This window comes from Cucurbita maxima, unplaced genomic scaffold (assembly GCF_002738345.1).
Source record: "Cucurbita maxima cultivar Rimu unplaced genomic scaffold, Cmax_1.0 Cma_Scf00038, whole genome shotgun sequence".
Taxonomy (NCBI): domain Eukaryota; kingdom Viridiplantae; phylum Streptophyta; class Magnoliopsida; order Cucurbitales; family Cucurbitaceae; genus Cucurbita; species Cucurbita maxima.
Window position 1 is genome coordinate 1,184,545 of NW_019272054.1, and position 18,826 is coordinate 1,203,370.

Below are 18,826 nucleotides of genomic sequence, written 5' to 3' on the forward strand. Positions count from 1 at the left end.
ACAAAAAAAAAAAAAAAAAAAAAACTCCACGCCATTTCTACCATCAAAACTTATCTATACAACAAAACCAGGAAATCAGGCCAAACTCTAAAGGTAGAGGAACATTTCCACGAAGACAAAAAAATGAAAAAATTACTTACGTTTTCCCCCACCGAAAACCTTGTGGACAGGCCTTTCCCTACCGAAGAGGCGATAAATCTTGGATTTAATAGAACCAGAAGTGTCAACCTTTTCATTGTCGGAATCGGAAGAAGAGGAATCATGAGCGTGAATCTTCCCGGAAATCTTATCAATCAACGACTCACCTTTGGGCTCATCGTGGTCGTGATGCTCGGCCATAACCACTACCAAAGAACAAGCGCTTCAACAAATTCAAAAAAGCAGTTACAAAAATGGTTCGAAAACTGAACCGATCCAAAATCAAAACCCGTTCCGCTCAGAGAAATCCACAACTACGAAGGTTGATTATTCCCCCAGAGCGCGGTGTCTCTCCGTTCGTCTCTGTCTATATAAACAAAGGATGAATCATGAATGAGGAATCTGAGCCGTTGAAAGAGGTCGAACCAGATTTAGAGCCCCATCTTCATTTTTAGGTTTTCCATTGATAGCCACAAAGGTAAGAGCCCAAACGAAGACTCCATTAAGAAATCGCTTGCGATTCGAACACGTCGCCTTTTGCTGACGACAGAATCTTCACTGCTTCATATTTCAAAATTTAAATCCCCTGACGCACCACGTGACTTCTCTCACTCCACGTGCTCTCTTTCTTAACCCACTCCCCCTTTTATCTTCCGCCACGTGGTTTCTACGGACGCTCCCGATTTAAATATATATTTTAAAATATATTTCAAATTTTAATGAATTTTTTAAAATAAATATATTAAATTTAAAAGCACGCTTTTTTAAGCCATTAAAAATTAAAATGTCAACCTGAGTTTGCTTCCATTTATTTAATAAATATGCTAAAGAAAATGAAATTCTGGGCCATGGGCATTCATGGAATCAAAAGTAAAGTGGGCTTTTTGCCTTTTGGGCCCATCTTAAAATATCTGGGCCATGGGCTTCTTAAACAAAGAAATAATAAAATATTATACTTTTTTTACACCTCTAATGGGTTCATTGGATCGAGCTTTTCTTGTCTAGGTTAGTGTCTTTCAAACGATCTAAGTTGTGTAAATAAGAGGTACCGGTACAAAACGATATCTATTTACTCCGAACACCTTAATTTAAGCCTGAGTTTTGTGAGATCCCATATCTGTTGGAGAGAGAACGAAACATTCTTTATAAATGTATGAAAACCTCTCCCTCTCATAATCATTAACGTTGGAAAACACAAAGAGAATAATATTTGCTAACAGTGGGTTTGAGCTGTTATAAATCATATTAGAGTCAAATACCAGGCAATGTGTCAGTGGAGAGGCTGAGCCCTAAAAGGGGTGGACACGTGGCGACGTGCCAGCAAGAACATTGGCCTCGGGGGGATGGATTATGAGACCTCGCATCAATTGGAGAAAGGAACGAGTGCTAACAAAGACGCAAGACCCTGAATAGGAGTGGTGTGAGATCCCATATCAATTAGAGAGTGGAACAAGTGCCCGTGAAGACGGTGAACCCCGAAAAGGGATGGATTTAAGATTTTGGTATCAAATAGATTATGATTGGAGTTTGAAAATATATTTTATTTAAAAATATTTTTAAAATTTCAAAAGTTTCAATAATATTTTTAAATAATTTTTTTTTTAAAAAAAAAGTACTTTTCAGATAAAATCATTATTATTTTATTTCAAAAATATATTTAAACCTCAAAATGGTTTAAAAATTATTTAAAAATTTTTATTCATAATTTTAAAGTATTTTAAAAAGTAAAAAAAAAAAAAACTTTTAATCCTAACCTATTTCAAAAATATCCATAAATTTTATTATTTTTATTAATAATGAGAATACTTTAACCTTAAAAAAAAAACAACCCAGCTTCTTTCTTATTAATTTTCTAAATTTGTATTCTTATTCTTATCAAAATAACTATCTTAAAGCTGTTAAATATTTTGATACTAAATTAGGAATATTCACATGTAAGATGATATTTACGTAAATATATACCAAAATTTAATTCCAATTTTATCTATGCATGTAGCACACGTGTTATGTTCAAATTGACACAAACAAACCACATGTCAGTTTTCAACTCTAAATTTTGGTAAGTGTCGAATGACGTGAGAAAAGAAAAAACAAAAGAAAAAAAAAATAATTACTCTAAATAAGAATTATATTGAAAATTACCCAATTAATTATAGAGTATTAGAAAGAAATCATTTTATTTCTTTAAGATTAAATTAAAAAAAAAATTGCAATATTTTATTTTTAAAACTTGTAAAAAAATACTATTAATATTTTTTATTTTTTAAAAAAGTTTTAAAATATTATTATAATTAATAGTACAATTAAAAAATCAAAATAATACTAATACTCTTTAAATAAAATTATTATTGTTAATGGTAATAACTTTTTTTAAATTATTTTAAAAAAAATTAAGAATATTAATGCCACTCGATTTAGAGTTTATTAAAACTTTTGAAAATTTAAAAATATTTTTTTAAATAAAATATAAAATTTGAAGATATTTTTATTAATTTAATATATTTTAAAATATTGTCACAACATTATTTGAATTATTATTTATATACGTATATTTTTTAATGACTTTAACCGAGATGTTTTAAAATGCTAAGAATATTTTCGAAACAAATAAAAATTTTCATAATTTAGAAAGAAAAAAAAAACATATATTAATTTTGTAGAAGCAAAATAAATAAATAAACATTTGGTAATCCATTTATTAATGGCCCCAAGGAAAAAAGAAAAATTCACACTGTACTTACAACTAAATCTTAAGAAAACTTAGGTTGACCTAATTACTATCTACAACCTTGATAACTTTACATTGAACTGTCATCATTTCTTCATTATAAGTTCTTATCTTAGTCTAATACCTTCTATAAATATCGAAGAAGCGTCTCGTTTGCACCATCGGCCAACTCGAGAGTATTCAATTTCAAAGCAAGAACAAGATGATAGGGCAACAATGGAAACATATTGTTTTCGTTTGTGTTCTTATGTCGGTAGCTTTTACGGCCTACTCGTTGCCTCTTTCGACCAGCGGAAGATGGATCGTCGATGCTACAACAAATCAACGTGTGAAGTTAATGTGCGTAAATTGGCCATCACACATGGAAGCCATGTTGGTGGAGGGCCTTCAATTCAAGCGGCTTGATGATATTGTAGCCTTGATAGTGAAGTTGCGGTTTAATTGCGTGCGTTTGACATACCCAATTTATATGTTCACACGCTACGCTAATTTGACTGTTCAACAATCTTTTCAGAAATTGGATTTGAAAGAAGCCATAACAGGCATTACTCAAAACAATCCTTCTATATTGAACATGACAATCGTTGAAGCTTATGTAGCAGTAGTTGATTCACTTATTGCACATGGAATTATGGTCGTTTCGGATAATCATGTAAGTCAACCAGGATGGTGTTGTGGTAACGACGATGGCAATGGCTTCTTTGGAGATCGCTATTTTGATCCTCAAGAATGGCTACAAGGACTCCGTTTGGCCGCTGAGACCTTAAAGAACAAGTCTCACGTATGTCTTTTTTTTTTTTTTTTTTCTTTCTTTCATTTTCTTTTATTGAGAGAAAATTTTGTCGGTTTTTTTGCAACAATAACGGCTATCAGTTCTAATGGTTTGAAATTTTTCATTTTACACGTTAAGTTTTATTTTATATGATTTTTTACCATCTTGACCCTAACATATTTGCAAAAGGTGGTAGCAATGAGCTTGAGAAACGAGTTGCGAGGAGGACACCAAAAAGAGGATGTGTGGTATCAATACATGAGTGAAGGAGCTAAGCTCATTCACCAAATTAACCCAAATGTTTTAGTTGTAGTTTCGGGACTAAGCTACGACACTGATCTCGGCTTCTTGAAAAACAGACCCATGGGGTTCAACTTAGACAACAAGCTTGTATTTGAGATTCACTTGTACTCTTTCTCACATAATGGTCGTGGTTGGATGTCGAACCCATTAAACACATTCTGTGCTAGTAGCAACCAAGGATTTGAAGACAGAGCAGGGTTTCTTGTGAGAGGACAAAACTCAACGCCGTTGTTCGTGAGTGAATTTGGGATCGACCAAACAGGCGCAGATGAGAGTCAAAATCGATTTTTGAACTGCTTTTCTACCTACCTTACCGAAAATGATTTTGATTGGGCCTTATGGGCTTTACAAGGTAGTTACTATCGTCGTGATGGTATGATAAATTCTCAAGAAACATACGGCGTCTTAGATTCCAATTTTACCAGTGCCAAAAAGTCCAATTTCCTTCAGAAGTTCGAGCTTTTACAAACCAAACTTCAAGGTATAACTTTTTTTTTTCTATTTAAAAAATAAGATTATTTTCTTCCCATTTTTTTTTTCTTACTAATCGAAGAATATTATTGTTCTTAAAACAGATCCAAGTTCAAAGCAGACAACATCGTTCATAATGTACTATCCTCTTACTGGTGAATGTGTGCTAACAAATGAAAAAAATCAATTAGCACTCGGTGGATGTAGCCGTTCTTATCGTTGGAGCCATGAAAAAGATGGTGCCCCAATGAGGTCGATAGGATCTAAATTGTGTTTAAAAGCGGTAGGAGATGGGCAACCTCCAATTCTCAATGAAGACTGCTCGAGCCAACAAAGTGCTTGGAAATACGCTACAGATGCGAAGCTTCAACTAGCCTCCACGAACAAACAAGGACAAGCTTTGTGCTTGCAAAGTGATCCTACTTCGGGTTTAATCGTGACTAAGAGCTGCATGTGTTTGAATGATGCCGAATGTCGTGAAGATCCACAAAGTCAATGGTTCAAGCTTGTCCCGTCCAATGTAATTCTCCGTTAATTGAACTTCAAATTTAGATCTTTGTAATAAGTCAAAGTGAATAAATTGGTTTTTCGAACTCGATCAGAGATGTCTATCAATGGGGCGGGGATAAAGAAGTCTTTTCCATTTCTATCTTCACGTCCAATTTTAATTTACATTCCCGTGAAATTCCCTAACAATCCCCCACATATTATAATTTCTAAGGATCGGGTTCCCTCCGAGGACAGTTTTTTTTTCATCGTTTTATACTTATATTTTTTTAATTTGTATTAAAAAAAATGTAATACATCGCAATAAATTCTACGAATTATGTACTAAGTATTCCACACGAAAATTTCAAAACTAGCAAACTACTGATTTTTACGTTCGTTTGAACACCTCTTTTCAGTCTGGTTTAACTCTATTATTCTTCACCAAAGATGTGCAAAATCTTTCCAAGAACATCATATTAAAATTTCATAACCTAACTCCTCTTAAACCTTCTAGATCTAGACAAAAATCGAGAACGAATGTATAAGATGATATAAGCTTGGATGTTGAAGCCATTGAACACATTTTGTGCTAATGTCAACCAGGGATTTGAAGACCGTGCATATTTATTAGCAGTCCTACCCTACGTGATATAAGTCATGCATGATTGGGTCGCTCTCCTCATAATCAAGTTTGGTTAGCTATAAGATTGCACGATCATCCCTAATTTAGAAAATAAGCTTAGTTTCCGTTAGACAATTTCATCGTTTCTTTGTTACAAGTTCATATCCTATCTAGCTGTTTTGATTCTAATATAGTCGGATGTCTTCTACATATATTGAAGAAGGGTCTCTTTTGCATTATCATCCAACTCGAGAGCATTCAATTTCAAAGCAAGGCCAAAATGATTGGACAAGAACGGAAAAATATTGTTTTAGTTTGTGTTTTTGTGTTGTTAACATTCAAGGCCTATTCGTCGTCTCTTTCAACCAATGGAAGGTGGATCGTCGAAGCCACAACAGGCCAACGTGTGAAGTTAATGTGCGTAAATTGGCCAGGGCACATGCAAGCCATGTTGATAGAGGGCCTTCATCTCAGGCCGCTTGATAATATCACCGCCTCGGTTGCAAAGTTGCATTTCAATTGTGTGCGTTTGACTTACTCAATCCACATGTTCACACGCCATGCCAACTTGACTGTTCAACAATCTTTTGAGAACTTCGATTTAAACGAGGCCATAGCCATAAACAATCCTTCTATATTGAACTTGACACTCGTTGAGGCATAAGAAACAATAGTTGATTCACTTGGTGTACATGGAATCATGGTAGTTTCGGACAATCATATAAGTCAACATAGATGGTGTTGTAGTGTTGATGATGGTAATGGCTTTTTGGAGATCGCTATTTCAATCCTCAAGAATGGCTACAAGGAATCCGTTTGGCAGCTCCAACCCTAAAGAGCAAATCCCAAGTGTCTTCGTTCTTTCTTTTTTCATTTTTTTTTCGGAGGCCGTTTTAAGAACTATTGAAATAGCAGTTTTACAATGATTAATGCAACAATGTTTAAACCTAAATTTCCTCAATGTAGTATTTCAATTTATAACTTATCATTGTTTTATACGGTATTTTGACCATTTGCACGGCAATGTATATGTAAAGGGTGATAGCAATGAGCCTAAGAAACGAACCACGAGAACCGAACCAAAATGTGGCGATGTGGTATCAATACATGGGCCAAGGAGCAAAGCTTATTCACCAAATTAACCCAAATGCTTTAGTAGTGATTTTCTGGACTAAGCTACGACACCGGACTCAGCTTCTTGAAGAACAAATCCATGGCGTTCAACTTGGACAACAAGCTTGTATTTGAGGCTCATTTGTACTCCTTCACAAACAACATGTGTGAGCTTTGGATGTCGGAGCCATTAAACACGTTTTGTGCTAGTGTCAACCAAGGATTTGAAGACCAAGCATTTCTTGTGATAGGACAAAACTCAATGCCACTGTTTGTGAGTGAATTTGGGATCGACCAAACAGGCGTAAACGAGGGTCAAAATCGATTTTTGAGCTGTTTTTCTACATATCTAACTGAGAATGATTTCGATTGGGGCTTACGGGGTTTACCAGGTGGTTACTACTACAAGGAAGGTGTGAAAAATGCCAAAGAACCCTTTGGCGTCTTAAATTCCAATTTTACACGTGCCGAAAACCCTAAATTTTTTAAGAGGTTTCAGCTTTTGCAAACCAAACTTCAAGGTATAAGTTCTTAAGCTATTACTTACTCACTTTTTTACCCCTATTTTCTTAAATTATTTTGCATTTTTGCTCCTTACTAATTCAAGTATCAAACAACCGTTGCTCTCAACACAGATCCAAATTCAAATATTGACAACATCGTTCATAATATACCATCCTTCGAGTGGTGAATGTGTGCGAATGAACAAAAAACATCAACTAACGATCGGTAGTTGTAAGACTTCTAATCGTTGGAACCATGAAGAAGACGATGCACCAATTAGGTTGGCAGGATCTATATTGTGTTTAAAAGCCATCGGAGATGGGCTCTATCCAATTCTCTCCCGAGATTGCTCAAGCAGACAGAGTGCTTGGAAATACGCTTCAAGTACGAAGCTTCAACTAGCCACCATTGATGAACAAGGACAAGTCTTGTGCTTGCAAACTCCTTCTCGTTCTCGTCTAATTGTGACTAACAAATGCATGTGTCTGTCTGAATGACTCTCAATGTCAAGGAGACCCACAAAACCAATGGTTCAAGCTTGTTCCATCTAATGTATTTCGTAATTAATCAAGTCATTGAAGCATTGGTCAATGTACGATAAGGGAATATGAATAATTGTTAATTCTTTGTACTCCATCAATGTCCTAGTTGTTTGTCGCTATTTGCTAGCTTAGCCTCGTTTTCTAAACCATTTTCACAAACAAGGAGGCCAAATCATGGGTCATTTGTGCCACGAGCAACTCGATTTTTATCTGGCTGACACACTCGAGTGTGAGTGTAAGTACTGCACAATCACTCTGTGAGTCTCGAAATAGTTCAACTGTGATAGTTGGTACCAAAGTCAAGTTGGCTCGCAGTTGAGCACGTCTCAGGTCGATCACCATGAAACTCTCGAGACATTTTTTATGATTCTAACTTGAAGTTATGCCATACGAACTAAAACATCGTAATTACAAACGATACCCTTGAGCCTATAATCAGAACCAACAAAAACAAATAATAATTAACAAACCCTTAAAATCAAATCCTGTTCTTCCTCTATTGGCAAGCGAGATTTTGGACGCCATGGGAGCTCAAATTCAAGCTCATAGTACATTTCAACATAGAAACTTTCTTCTCCTTAAACAATTTCAACAAACGAACCCTTCCCTTAAACTCCGCGATGCAGCTCATATTCATCGTCTTCAGCATCGCCAAGTCATGGCTGAAGTAATCCACGTCAACAAAGCTCGAATTGGGTTTCACTTTCACCGTAAAGTTCGCATTTTTATTACTCTTCGCATTTACCGACACCGTTTTCACCTCGCCGATTCCGACAGCCACGCCGTAGTAAATCAATGTCGTGTTCGTTACTTCCTCGTACTTGAACTCCCCGAAATTGGGATTTTCCATTGTGATTTCGGCGATTAATGTGGCGTCCATAAAAGGGGTCGGTGAAAAGCCGTAGTGGAGATTTTTTACCGTGACGGAGGTTAATTTCACTGTCGGGGTTTTTACCCGGACGACGACAAGGCCGAGAATCAAAGCGGCGATGCAGGCAACAGCGGCAATCGCAAAGAGGTAAATGCAGAAGGTGTTGATGCATTTCTCTGATGCTTTGCGCCTTGATCGGAGTGTGGCCGGTCGGTCGTTGGGAGGTTCGCCGGCCGCCATTGATTCCGGCTGGAGAAGGAGGGGTTTTGATGTGGCTGTAAAGGGAATGGTTTTATAGAAGGAAGTGGAATGGGGTGTGATAAATTGGGTGTTTTTAATGAAACAAAACGGTGGTTTTAATTTATTTGCTGTAATTTTAAGCGTTTTCTTTGGACGTTTCAAAGCTTCTTATTTTTTATTTTTTATTTAGCACTAAATTATGTGTCTTTAATGGGATTTCATTGTCCAATTCTCCTACTTGGCTCACTTTACCCACTGGTACTTGAGACTCAGACAGCCCAAACTCTTAGAGGGCGGCCAATGACGTGTGGAGGTAGAGGGTCTCTCGACTCTTAGAGGGCGGCCAATGACGTGTGGGAGGTAGAAGGTCTGGGTCGTGAACTTTTTCTAGAGAAGACATTGAGATGGAGACACTGCCCAGATTCCCACGAGAGGCTGCAATGGGGAATTTTTCACAATGGGCGAAAGCCTGATAGAACAATGTTGCATGAAGGTAAGCAATGTTGCATAAAAGGCCTACAGGTCGTGAACTTCTTTTTCAGAGAAGAAACAATTAACGGTATATTCGTCTGATGGAGCAATGTCACGTGGAGATAAAAGGTGGACACGTAAAATTCTTTTGTCAAAAAAGCTTATAGGTTGTGAGCATAATAAATAAAAAATTAATCCCCACAAATAAAAATTTAACATAAATTATATATATATATATATATATATATATATATATATATATAAAAGACTAAATTGAGCATGTGAAAGTAGGAGGAGGTTGATGTATAATTTTCTCATAAATTAATTAATTAATCCAAAAAGATTTGAAATAATATGTAAATAATTGAAACTACGACACCTATTGTCAAAAAAAATGAAGTAAATTAAATGTAAATTAATTAATCTACTTCATTATTGCAATTATACAATATTTCATAATACTCCATAACTTACACAATATTACATTTATTACCCATACAAGTTTTCCCCAAAATATAATAATTATAACTAAATTCCTTAACCGCATAGCTTTAAAAAAAAAATCAAATTAAAATATGTATATATATTATATGAAATAATAAAGCATAAGAGTCTTATTTACATTAGAAAACCTCCAAAATTGTAAGAAAAATAAAATAAAATTAATTTAAGAATTCAATAACTAATTGGGCCCATGGAGTTCATGGATTCCGATACTGATGGCTACTCGCAAACCCAATTATGCTGAATTTGATGAGTATTCAAATCCAGGATCATGGAACAGCTAATCTCCGACGAGGCCCTCCGCCGGAAAATATGAATCAATCGGACTCTGCCTCTTAAATTCGCGAAGCTACTCAGATTCAACAGCCGGGAATTGTTGTAATCGGCGCTGATGTTGTTGGCGGAAGCTTGGACGGTGACATTCATGGTTTTGGTTCCCTTGGCTTTGGCTCTGCCGGCGCCGGTAGTGCTCTGGCCGACGATGGCACCGGCGTAGATGAAACCGACAGAGGCGTAGTCGAAATTGAAGGGGCCGAAGTTGGAATTGTCGACGGCGAGTTGGGCGGTGACGGTGAGGTTAAGGGAGGGAGAAGAGGAATTGGTGTTGGAGAGGGAGAATTTGGCGACGGAGAGAGAGGAGAAGTGGAGAGCAGGGGAATTGACGCGGAGGACGATGAGAGCGAAGATTAAAACGGCGACGGAGAGGAAGACGAAGGCGGAGAAGACGTAGATGAAGCACTTGTTGGAGCGTTCCTTTTGGAGGGCTTTGAATGTGGTGAGGTGTCGGCGTTGTTCTTCGTCGGATTTGTGGTGAGCTTTGTAGTGCGCTATTGGGAAGCTCTGGCTGTCGTCCGCCATTGTTGGACGGAATTTCTTGTTCTTGTTGCAGAGAAGAACAGGAAGAAGAAGAAGGGTTTTGGTAATTGGGCTTTGGAGAGAGAAAGAGAGGAATTTATAGGGAGGAGAGAGAAGAACGGTTAGACAGAATGGGAATCGGAGAGGTCAGTTTTGGAATGCGCCGGCGGAGGTCTGTTTTGTGGGTTTAGGTTATTTAAGTGAGGTTTTATGGTTTTGAATTCATTCGGATTTGGTCAAACATATTATATTATATTATATTAAATAATAAAAAAGTTCACGACCTATTAGACATAAAATTAAAAATTTAATATCAATTTCAATCAAATATAAATATAAATATAAATATTTTTAATTAAACCAATTGGAATATATCGTTTAATTAGTATAATAAAGTTATTAATGAATATATATATATATATATATATTATAAGTAAAGGTATTTACCCAAAATGGGAAAAAAATATAGAATTTTTGGAATTAAAAAAATAAAGAAATTTGTAGTTTGTAAGAAATATCTAAGAAAAAGAAAAGGAAATATGAAAATATCTTCACCGAAAGTGTTCCAATTCAGCCTATCAAAATCCTCGGCGTTTAATGATAGAAACTGTCAAAACACAAAATTTAAAGCATTTAATTTTATTAAATGACGTGTTTCAATAAGTCATTCCAAATTAATAATTAAAAAATAATATATTTTTATTTTTTTTCTTTCACAGAATATCCTAAATGGCCTTCCTCCCTGATCCTGAAGTCGGTGTGCTTATTTTATTTTAATTTATTTCATTTCATAATTATTTTTTTATGATTTGTTTTTCAATTTTAAATAAATAAATCGACTAACGAAAACCAATTTAATCTAAAATTTTATAATTGAGTTAAATTAAGTTCATTGTTTAAGCATAATTATCAATCTAATCCACTGACACTATGAACAGAGCCACGTGTTAGACATGGTGACGGCATCGCCACATCACATGCCAACTAAGAAGCCGGGATGAGGGAATTGACCTCAAATACGGTAACTTTTTGATAATGGGACTTTTTAAGTAAAAGAAAAGCACAACAAATAAGACTGAAGAATTAATGGAACTTTTCGTTTTTCATAGGAAAAATCAATAAACACGGTTTCTTCTATTTTCAAATTTTGTATTCGAATTTCCAACTTCTGAACCTACCAAAGAGAAGAACGCATTTATTTATAAAACTCTCATGAGTAGCGTGTGCTCGAACATAACCAGCCAGCTCATATGACCCAACCCAATTTGACCATCTATGCTCGATCATAGAACCATTGGCCAAAGAAGCTTTTGTTGAATCAACTAGTTCACATCCTATTTATATTTTTTATTATTATTTTAAAGTAGTTACTTACTGTTATATTATTTTAAAATGTAAAAAGTTATGCACTATGAACTCCTTTGAACTGTGACATGCATTATTGGACTAAAAATATTAGTATATGTATAGTCGTGTCTTTTTCTAATAGGATAATATAAAGGAATTCTCCATTTAATCTAAAAATTTAATTAAAAATTTTAATTACAACCCTCGCTTTTACTTGGAATGTTCTAGATTTTATTCTGGTCAAACGTCTAATCTTTTCGTGGATTGCTAAGTGCTTTATGCTCAAAGGCACCTTTTTTTCCTCGGTTTCTTCCTTTTCCTGCTAGGTTCGAAGAAATTTATAGCTTAGACTTCGCCCTTGTCGTAAGGTGTGGGGGTCATATCAAGATATAAACAGCTGTAGCTAAATGTTCAAAGAACAAACCTTTCCTTTGATGCTTAGCAAAATATCTAGAAGGTTGAAAATTCTTTTGCTACCATTTCATTATCAATTTGAAGCATACGGGAGACGAACATTATTTCAGGTGGGGGCCATAATTGTGATTTACATTTACAAATTATTGCTTGTATTTATTCTAAATAAATGAATCAAATCGGAAACTCTCCACTAATGATAATCCAAGAACACCACTAATAGATATTGTCTCTTTTAGCCGGTTATGTATCGTCGTCAGCCTCATGGTCTTAAAACGTATTTGTTGGAGAGAGGTTTTCACACCATTATAAGGAATGTTTCATTCTCGACGTGGGATCTTACAATCCATCCCTCTTAGGGCACAGTGTCCTCACTAGCACATCGCTTGGTGTCTGACACTTGTACCATTTGTAACAGTCTAAACACACCACTAACAGATATTGTCCGTTTTAATCTGTTACGTATTGGTTTTAAAACGTGTATGCTAGGAAGAGGTTTTCACACTGTTATAAAGAATATTTCATTCTCACATAGGAGTTTGGAAAAGAAAGCGGTTAAGGATAGCCAATCCTATTCCAACTTCCACCACTAACTAAAAGCATTAGCACTCTAGCTTTCTGGATTTCAAAGTTGGCTCCTATCGCCCACCACCCAATCACCTTCCAATTGGGTCAGCATCAACCAACCAGTTCATTGCAGCTGTACCACAATTGGGCCTCCTAACATCATGACATCACTGATCCATTACCAAAATGGCTCGTACTAACGAAAATGTATTCTATACTTATAAATCCATGATCAACCTCTTAATTAGCCAATGTGAGACTTCTCTCCCAACGACCCACAAAAATCCTCCTTTCGAACAAAATATACCATAGAGTCTCTCTTGAAGCCTATGGAGCTCTTGAATAGCCTTACCTTAATCGAGATTCGACTCCTTCTTTGGAGCCCTGGAACAAAGTACACCATTTGTTTGACACTTTAGTCACTTTTGACTACACATTCAAGGATAACAATTTCTTTGTTTAACATTTGAGGATTCTATTGACATGACTAAGTTAAAAGCATGGCTCACGACTCTCCACAATAGTATGATATTGTCCACTTGAACATAAACTCTCATGATTTTGCTTTTGGTTTCCCCAAAAGGGGTCGGGTAAGTAAAATGTGTGCTCCAAAAATATGAATTAAAACAAAGGTCAAACTCTAGTATATCAGAAAATTGATTAGATAGTTGAAATTTACCCTGGTGCGAGAAACAATATCCATCCCGTTCTTTGCGTGAGTTAGTGCTTGAACCATCGTGATGAGGGCTGATCTAGCGTCTCCTTCCTCGTACACACTGGTCAGATAGTTGTGCATCTCAATGACGCCCTAAGTTTCAAGTCACGAAGTTTATAAAAAAACGAATCCATGTAGACATGACAATCTAATTGAAATTCTATATTACCCTTTGATCCATCTCAGCCACTTCATTCATGACCCCTTTGAAGGGATTTTAAGATGAACATACCATTAACTGGTGTTTCACGAGCTTCAACAAATACCCTCTTTAATTCTTGTGTCCAATCACCCACTCAGATAGAGCCTCATGAGGCCTATGGAGCCCTCAAACAGCCTCCCCTTAATCAAGGTTTCGAACAAAGTACACCTTTTATTCGACACTTGAATCACTTTTGACTACATCTTCGAGACTCACAACTTCTTTATTCGACATTTGAGGATTCTATTAATATGGCTAAGTTAAAAGTATGGCTCTAATACCATGTTAGGAATCACGATTCTTCATAATAGTATGATATTGTTTACTTTGAGCATAAGCTCTCATGACTTTGGTTTGGAGTTCTCCAAGGTTCTCCAAAAGGCCTCATACCAATGGAGATGTATTCCTTACTTATAAACCCATGATCATTAGCCAATGGTGGAAGGCAAAGAAATTTGAAGTCTAGTCTTGAACATTTAAGCATGAAATTGGAGCAAGGGCCATTATGTGGCAGTGTCGGTAAGTATTATCAGAAACCTTGAGGAGTCGAACACTGTAGAAGCCTGAGCGGAAGAATCTCAGGGTTCTTTCCCCAGCATAGAGTAAAAGTGGGATACCAAGATACATCCAAGTCTGCATGTAAATATCAATACCTCAGAAGACATTTCTAGTTCGTGCAAAATAAATTACCTATTCAAGCCAAATAGACAAAGTATTAGTAGGGAAGTATCATCACTCTTACCGTCTTACAGTACCATCTGTTCTCAAGATAAAGGAAGATGCCATGAATGACGAGCAAAACGTAAACAATGCCAAACAGGTGGTGCGAATACCAGAAGGCATTGAAACCAGTCAGCCTATCAAATGGCTTGGGCAGCTGAATCAGGCTCCTTCTAAACCATCGGGTAGCTAGAGTGAATGCTACTGCCATGAAGATGACCATTAGTATGCCAGTCACAGCTTCCCACCCCTTAACCAAATCTAAGTAGCTAGGCTTGTCTGGTCCAAAGTAACCCTTCACATAATTATAGCTTTGATCAGATGTCTGTACGAGTCTTGGAAAATCACAGGCAAGGTGGCTCCCTACATGGAGAATGACACCAACTCCAATGGATGCGGCTATCGTCTGCAGGTGAATTAAATAATCATGGCTTAATTTAAAGGAACCCACGAGGTTGACCACTAAAGTTAATGTCTTCCTAAATAAAAGCCAAGCAAATGTGTGGTTAGTTTGCACCTTGTGGAAATTGATATTGTCGTCAAAGAGTACAAAATATCCCAGCCTGGTAGACCTTATCCAAGTGATGGTATTTCTACATACGGGCAGCAAAATGGTCTCAGCTGCACCCTTAGCCGTAAGGAGACAGTAATCCATGACCTTGGAGGCTTGCCTCTGCTTGTACAGGAAGAACTTCCACATGAAAAGGCCAACCAAGATCATGGCCCATAATGTCAGCACCCATATTCTCCTCCAATTCTCCTGCAAATAGTAGAGTAGTTTTGTTCTTATCCTTGTTATGGGGCCTTTGTTCCTTAATCCCCGTATGTTCTGGCTCAATGCTCTGCTTGTATAGCTGAGGGCTTGACTGTTGTTCCGGTACGTGTCCTTCTGTAGCAAAAGGGCTTCCAAATGCCACAGCTGCACCACCGTAATCACCAAAAAAAAAAAAAAAAAAAATTGTAAATTCATATTTAAAAGAAAATTAGTGAATCATTTATCAAGTCTCTCATTTCTACTTCTTATTAACTCATAAAAACTAAATCTATGGTTAAATTAAAAGTTTTTATTATTAAACTTTTCGTGTCTATTTGATTTTTGAACTTTAGAAATTCGTCCCTAAATTTTAATTTTGTCGGATAAATTCTTGAATTTTTAATTTTTGTGTAATATGTCTATAGTCCATTTTAAGTAGATTCAAAATCACCCGTTCACTAAATACAAAATTGAAAATTCAAGATTCTATTTGAACAAATAGATAAGATACTTTCTTGAAATTTTAAATACATCATATATTTATTATACATAAAATTCAAAGTCGATAGATTCATTGCATTCTAATTGGCTTGCATGTAAGTAAAAAAAAAAAAAAAAAAAAGCTTTGTTAGAAATATGCAGCAGAGAGGAACCAACCTCGATGTAGCCCAGTCTTTCAGGGTCCAGCTCCTCCATGATGAGGGCCGCATATTCCTCTGCATGTTCCTTTAGCGTCAGTAGCTTGTTTGCCGAAGCACTCAGCAATATAATCTAAAAGAAATAAAGTAAATTAGATTAATATTTATTGTGACCAAAAAGTCCCCACCAACCCCCCTTAAAATATTGGAAAATATTGTTTGGAATGGTCATTTTAAAATAACTTTTTTTTTCCTATGCTAATTTCTTTAGAAAAAATGTAAATGATGGTTTATAATAACGAAAATGACACTCTGTTGGCCAAACCAAGAGTATTAGGCTAATGCAAAGAATATGAAGGCCACCTTTCCTTTTCCTTCCAAGGAGGGAAAGAGAGTCAGTCATCTTCTTCTAGAAAAATAAAATTAAAAAAATAGAATCATAATCATATGAGAATCTTGACGTGGAGTAGGCCAATTTGTCTGAATATACAGTAATTAATATTTAATTTAATCGCATCACGTTGATTATGCTAAATCCATGCAGCTTTTATACCACAAAAATGGAGACAAAAACCTTTCTCACCGCCCACTAAATCAAATTATTAAAGTTTAAATCTTACTTTCGCTAATGAAATTTTCAACCCATTGGTTTAATCTCTCTGTATTTTTAAATGTTTTATTTTATTAAATAAATTACAAATTTAATTTTGTGTTTAATAGACATCACGCCTTAAAAAATATATAATAACTTCTTGAACTTGTATTCTTATCTTATAGTATTTGAGATTTCAAACTTATGTCTAACAAGTTCTAATATTTTACTACGAAATATACAATAGGAGGCATAAAATATTTGTTAGATAAGTGTTCATATGTCCCGTCCGGCAACTACTGGCTGGCTGTCGACAAGGAGGAGGCAACTAGCGATGCCAGCTTCTGAAAGATTATATGATTTGAATAAAGATTTCCTTCCAAGACTAGTTTTTCAAGTGATTTCGTTCCATTACATTAATGAATTTGGCTGGAAAGACTACACCTAATATCTTTTATCAACCCTTCCCTTTTGAATAATAATAAGGTTAGCTTGGGTTCCAAACTCATATTCTTTGTTTGCATTCAAAGGTCTTGTACTGAGCTATCCAGTCAAGTTCTCCAAATCATCTAGACTATCCAACCCTAGATTAGATTTTTTATTTTTTTAGAATTTATAAATATAGAAAAAATAGAATCAGGGTTTGAATTTTTTTAGTTGAGTCAATTTGACCCATCCAAAATAGGTTTCACTCTTACCCTATTTTTAAGATCATTAAAAAATTAAGAATATTTAATATTTCTAACTTAAATTGGTGAATGTTTAATATACAATGTTTAATATACTAAAATGTAATAGGTATATTAGATAACTGTATTTTTCTTAGAAAAAATTTACCTCAACTCTAGTATATATCATATTATCAAATATAAAATAAAAAATTTATTTAGAGACTTTTAAAATGAAACTACGGTCTAAAATTTATAATGGTACACAAACTTAAAATTCATATAAAGGGAGTTAAAATTGCAAGTAAATTTACCTCTTTGACTTCTTCTTCGGTAATTCGGCCGTCTTCGTTTTTATCGACCCTGTTAAAAAAAAATGGACATCGGTAAAAATACGAAAATTGAAATTAAAAAAATAAATGGCAACTGTGAAACGACGGGAGTCGGTTTCATTTCTTGGTAGTGACGGTGTCGTTTTCTGTTCTTGCTTTTCGGCTTACGGAAAAATAATTTCCATGAACTTAAAGAGATGGATGATAATGGTATACATGTCGAAGAAGATCTGCAGTCGCGAATCGAAACTTTGATCGGTAATTTGTGACCAGAACTCAAAGAGTTCGTCTCTGCTGATTTTTTCGATCTTCAATCTTCGTCTTCGACTCAGAGCATCGAACAGTTCCTGAGCAAACTCCTTTGAATCTTTCATTCCTAGCAAACGGAAAGGAAATTAAGAATTTGATGACCTAGAATTTTCCAGAGCGAAGAAAATGTTGGAAGAGACGAAAATCTAATTTGCGGAGAAAGAGAGATCGGCAAGAAAAGGTTTCAGAACCTATGCAGTGAGCGAAATCAGAGCGGTAGAGGACTCCATCCTTGGAGAGCTTATCGAAATTGCTCTGGATTTCATTCCAGGCGTCGACGTCATTGATCTTACTACTGATGAATCTCAGGCCGGGAAGCGCTTTACAAGCACCGGAACGAGTGCGATCAAGCTGAACTTGCCGTTTCCTTAGAGCTCGAGCGGCCAACGCCGAGTCAAATCCATTTCCGGATTCGGTAGAATGTCCATTGCTCCAGGAAACCCGCTTCAACTCGGCCTTCAGCGCCTGCGAAAACTGCCTCGCCTTAGCAACCGCTTCCGCCTTCAGTTCCTGCGAAAATAGACGCAACAGATTGGACGAGCTCCGTTTAACCGTCGGCGATCTCGACATCGAAGCAGACTTCGGAGTTTCAGATCCTACAGAGGCGGCGTTATCGATGTTGATAACCGTAGCCGGGTCAACGCTGCGTAGGATGATTCTATCATCGTTCTGTAGATCGACAGTGACCTTGACAAACACCTCCGCCGCACTCGCTTCCGTTCCCGAAGACGATCCTGCGTTCATCTTCGCATTTCCAGGAACCGTATCCGACGCCCACCGCCGCTCGTGCTTCGTAGCCCCCCTCATTAATCCACCAACCAAAATGCAATAACCAAAACTATTCTTCCAACAACTTCACACAAAAAAAAAAAAAAAAAAAAAAAAAAAAAAAAAAAAAAAAAAAAAAAAAAAAAAAAAAAAAAAAAAAAAAAAAAAAAAAAAAAA

General features: G+C 36.0%; 5 protein-coding genes across 5 annotated transcripts in view; 1 reads left to right on the forward strand and 4 right to left on the reverse strand.

Moving 5' to 3' along the window:
- LOC111469085 (reticulon-like protein B1) overlaps positions 1-623 on the reverse strand; it is a 2,561-nt gene extending 1,938 nt beyond the window's left edge. The window contains exon 1 of the mRNA XM_023114325.1: positions 141-623. Within this exon, the coding sequence (XP_022970093.1) occupies positions 141-339 (199 nt within the window). The 5' untranslated portion in view covers positions 340-623. The remainder of the gene's footprint in view (positions 1-140) is intronic.
- A 2,604-nt stretch (positions 624-3,227) lies between these two features.
- Positions 3,228-6,187, forward strand: LOC111468874. The gene is made up of 4 exons (XM_023114005.1): positions 3,228-3,647; positions 3,828-4,422; positions 4,517-4,932; positions 5,867-6,187. The coding sequence occupies exons 1-4, from the start codon at positions 3,228-3,230 to the stop codon at positions 6,185-6,187; spliced, it is 1,752 nt and encodes a 583-aa protein (XP_022969773.1).
- A 1,972-nt stretch (positions 6,188-8,159) lies between these two features.
- LOC111469093 (late embryogenesis abundant protein At1g64065) lies at positions 8,160-8,793 on the reverse strand. The gene has a single exon (XM_023114332.1). The coding sequence runs from the start codon at positions 8,791-8,793 to the stop codon at positions 8,179-8,181; it is 615 nt and encodes a 204-aa protein (XP_022970100.1). The 3' UTR covers positions 8,160-8,178.
- A 1,194-nt stretch (positions 8,794-9,987) lies between these two features.
- Positions 9,988-10,626, reverse strand: LOC111468875. Its single transcript, XM_023114006.1, has one exon. The coding sequence runs from the start codon at positions 10,624-10,626 to the stop codon at positions 9,988-9,990; it is 639 nt and encodes a 212-aa protein (XP_022969774.1).
- A 2,963-nt stretch (positions 10,627-13,589) lies between these two features.
- Positions 13,590-18,826, reverse strand: part of LOC111469030 (respiratory burst oxidase homolog protein A-like) — a 5,758-nt gene continuing 521 nt past the window's right edge. Inside the window, exons 3-10 of the mRNA XM_023114243.1 lie at positions 18,073-18,748; positions 17,789-17,948; positions 17,555-17,603; positions 16,000-16,113; positions 15,106-15,507; positions 14,611-14,994; positions 13,836-14,501; positions 13,590-13,759 (exon numbers count right to left, since the gene is read on the reverse strand). Coding sequence (XP_022970011.1) covers positions 14,331-14,501; positions 14,611-14,994; positions 15,106-15,507; positions 16,000-16,113; positions 17,555-17,603; positions 17,789-17,948; positions 18,073-18,688 — 1,896 coding nt within the window. The 5' untranslated portion in view covers positions 18,689-18,748 and the 3' untranslated portion in view covers positions 13,590-13,759; positions 13,836-14,330. The remainder of the gene's footprint in view (positions 13,760-13,835; positions 14,502-14,610; positions 14,995-15,105; positions 15,508-15,999; positions 16,114-17,554; positions 17,604-17,788; positions 17,949-18,072; positions 18,749-18,826) is intronic.

What these genes read in the sequence shown, in the direction of transcription:
- LOC111468874 (XM_023114005.1), top strand. Translation starts at nt 3,228, where the DNA reads ATGGAAGCCATGTTGGTGGAGGGCCTTCAATTCAAGCGGCTTGATGAT. An exon ending in TTTACAAACCAAACTTCAAG is followed by an intron (nt 4,423 to 4,516) that starts GTATAACTTTTT and finishes TTCTTAAAACAG; the next exon opens with ATCCAAGTTCAAAGCAGACA. An exon ending in TCAAGCTTGTCCCGTCCAAT is followed by an intron (nt 4,933 to 5,866) that starts GTAATTCTCCGT and finishes TTAACATTCAAG; the next exon opens with GCCTATTCGTCGTCTCTTTC.
- LOC111469093 (XM_023114332.1), bottom strand. Translation starts at nt 8,793, where the DNA reads ATGGCGGCCGGCGAACCTCCCAACGACCGACCGGCCACACTCCGATCA.
- LOC111468875 (XM_023114006.1), bottom strand. Translation starts at nt 10,626, where the DNA reads ATGGCGGACGACAGCCAGAGCTTCCCAATAGCGCACTACAAAGCTCAC.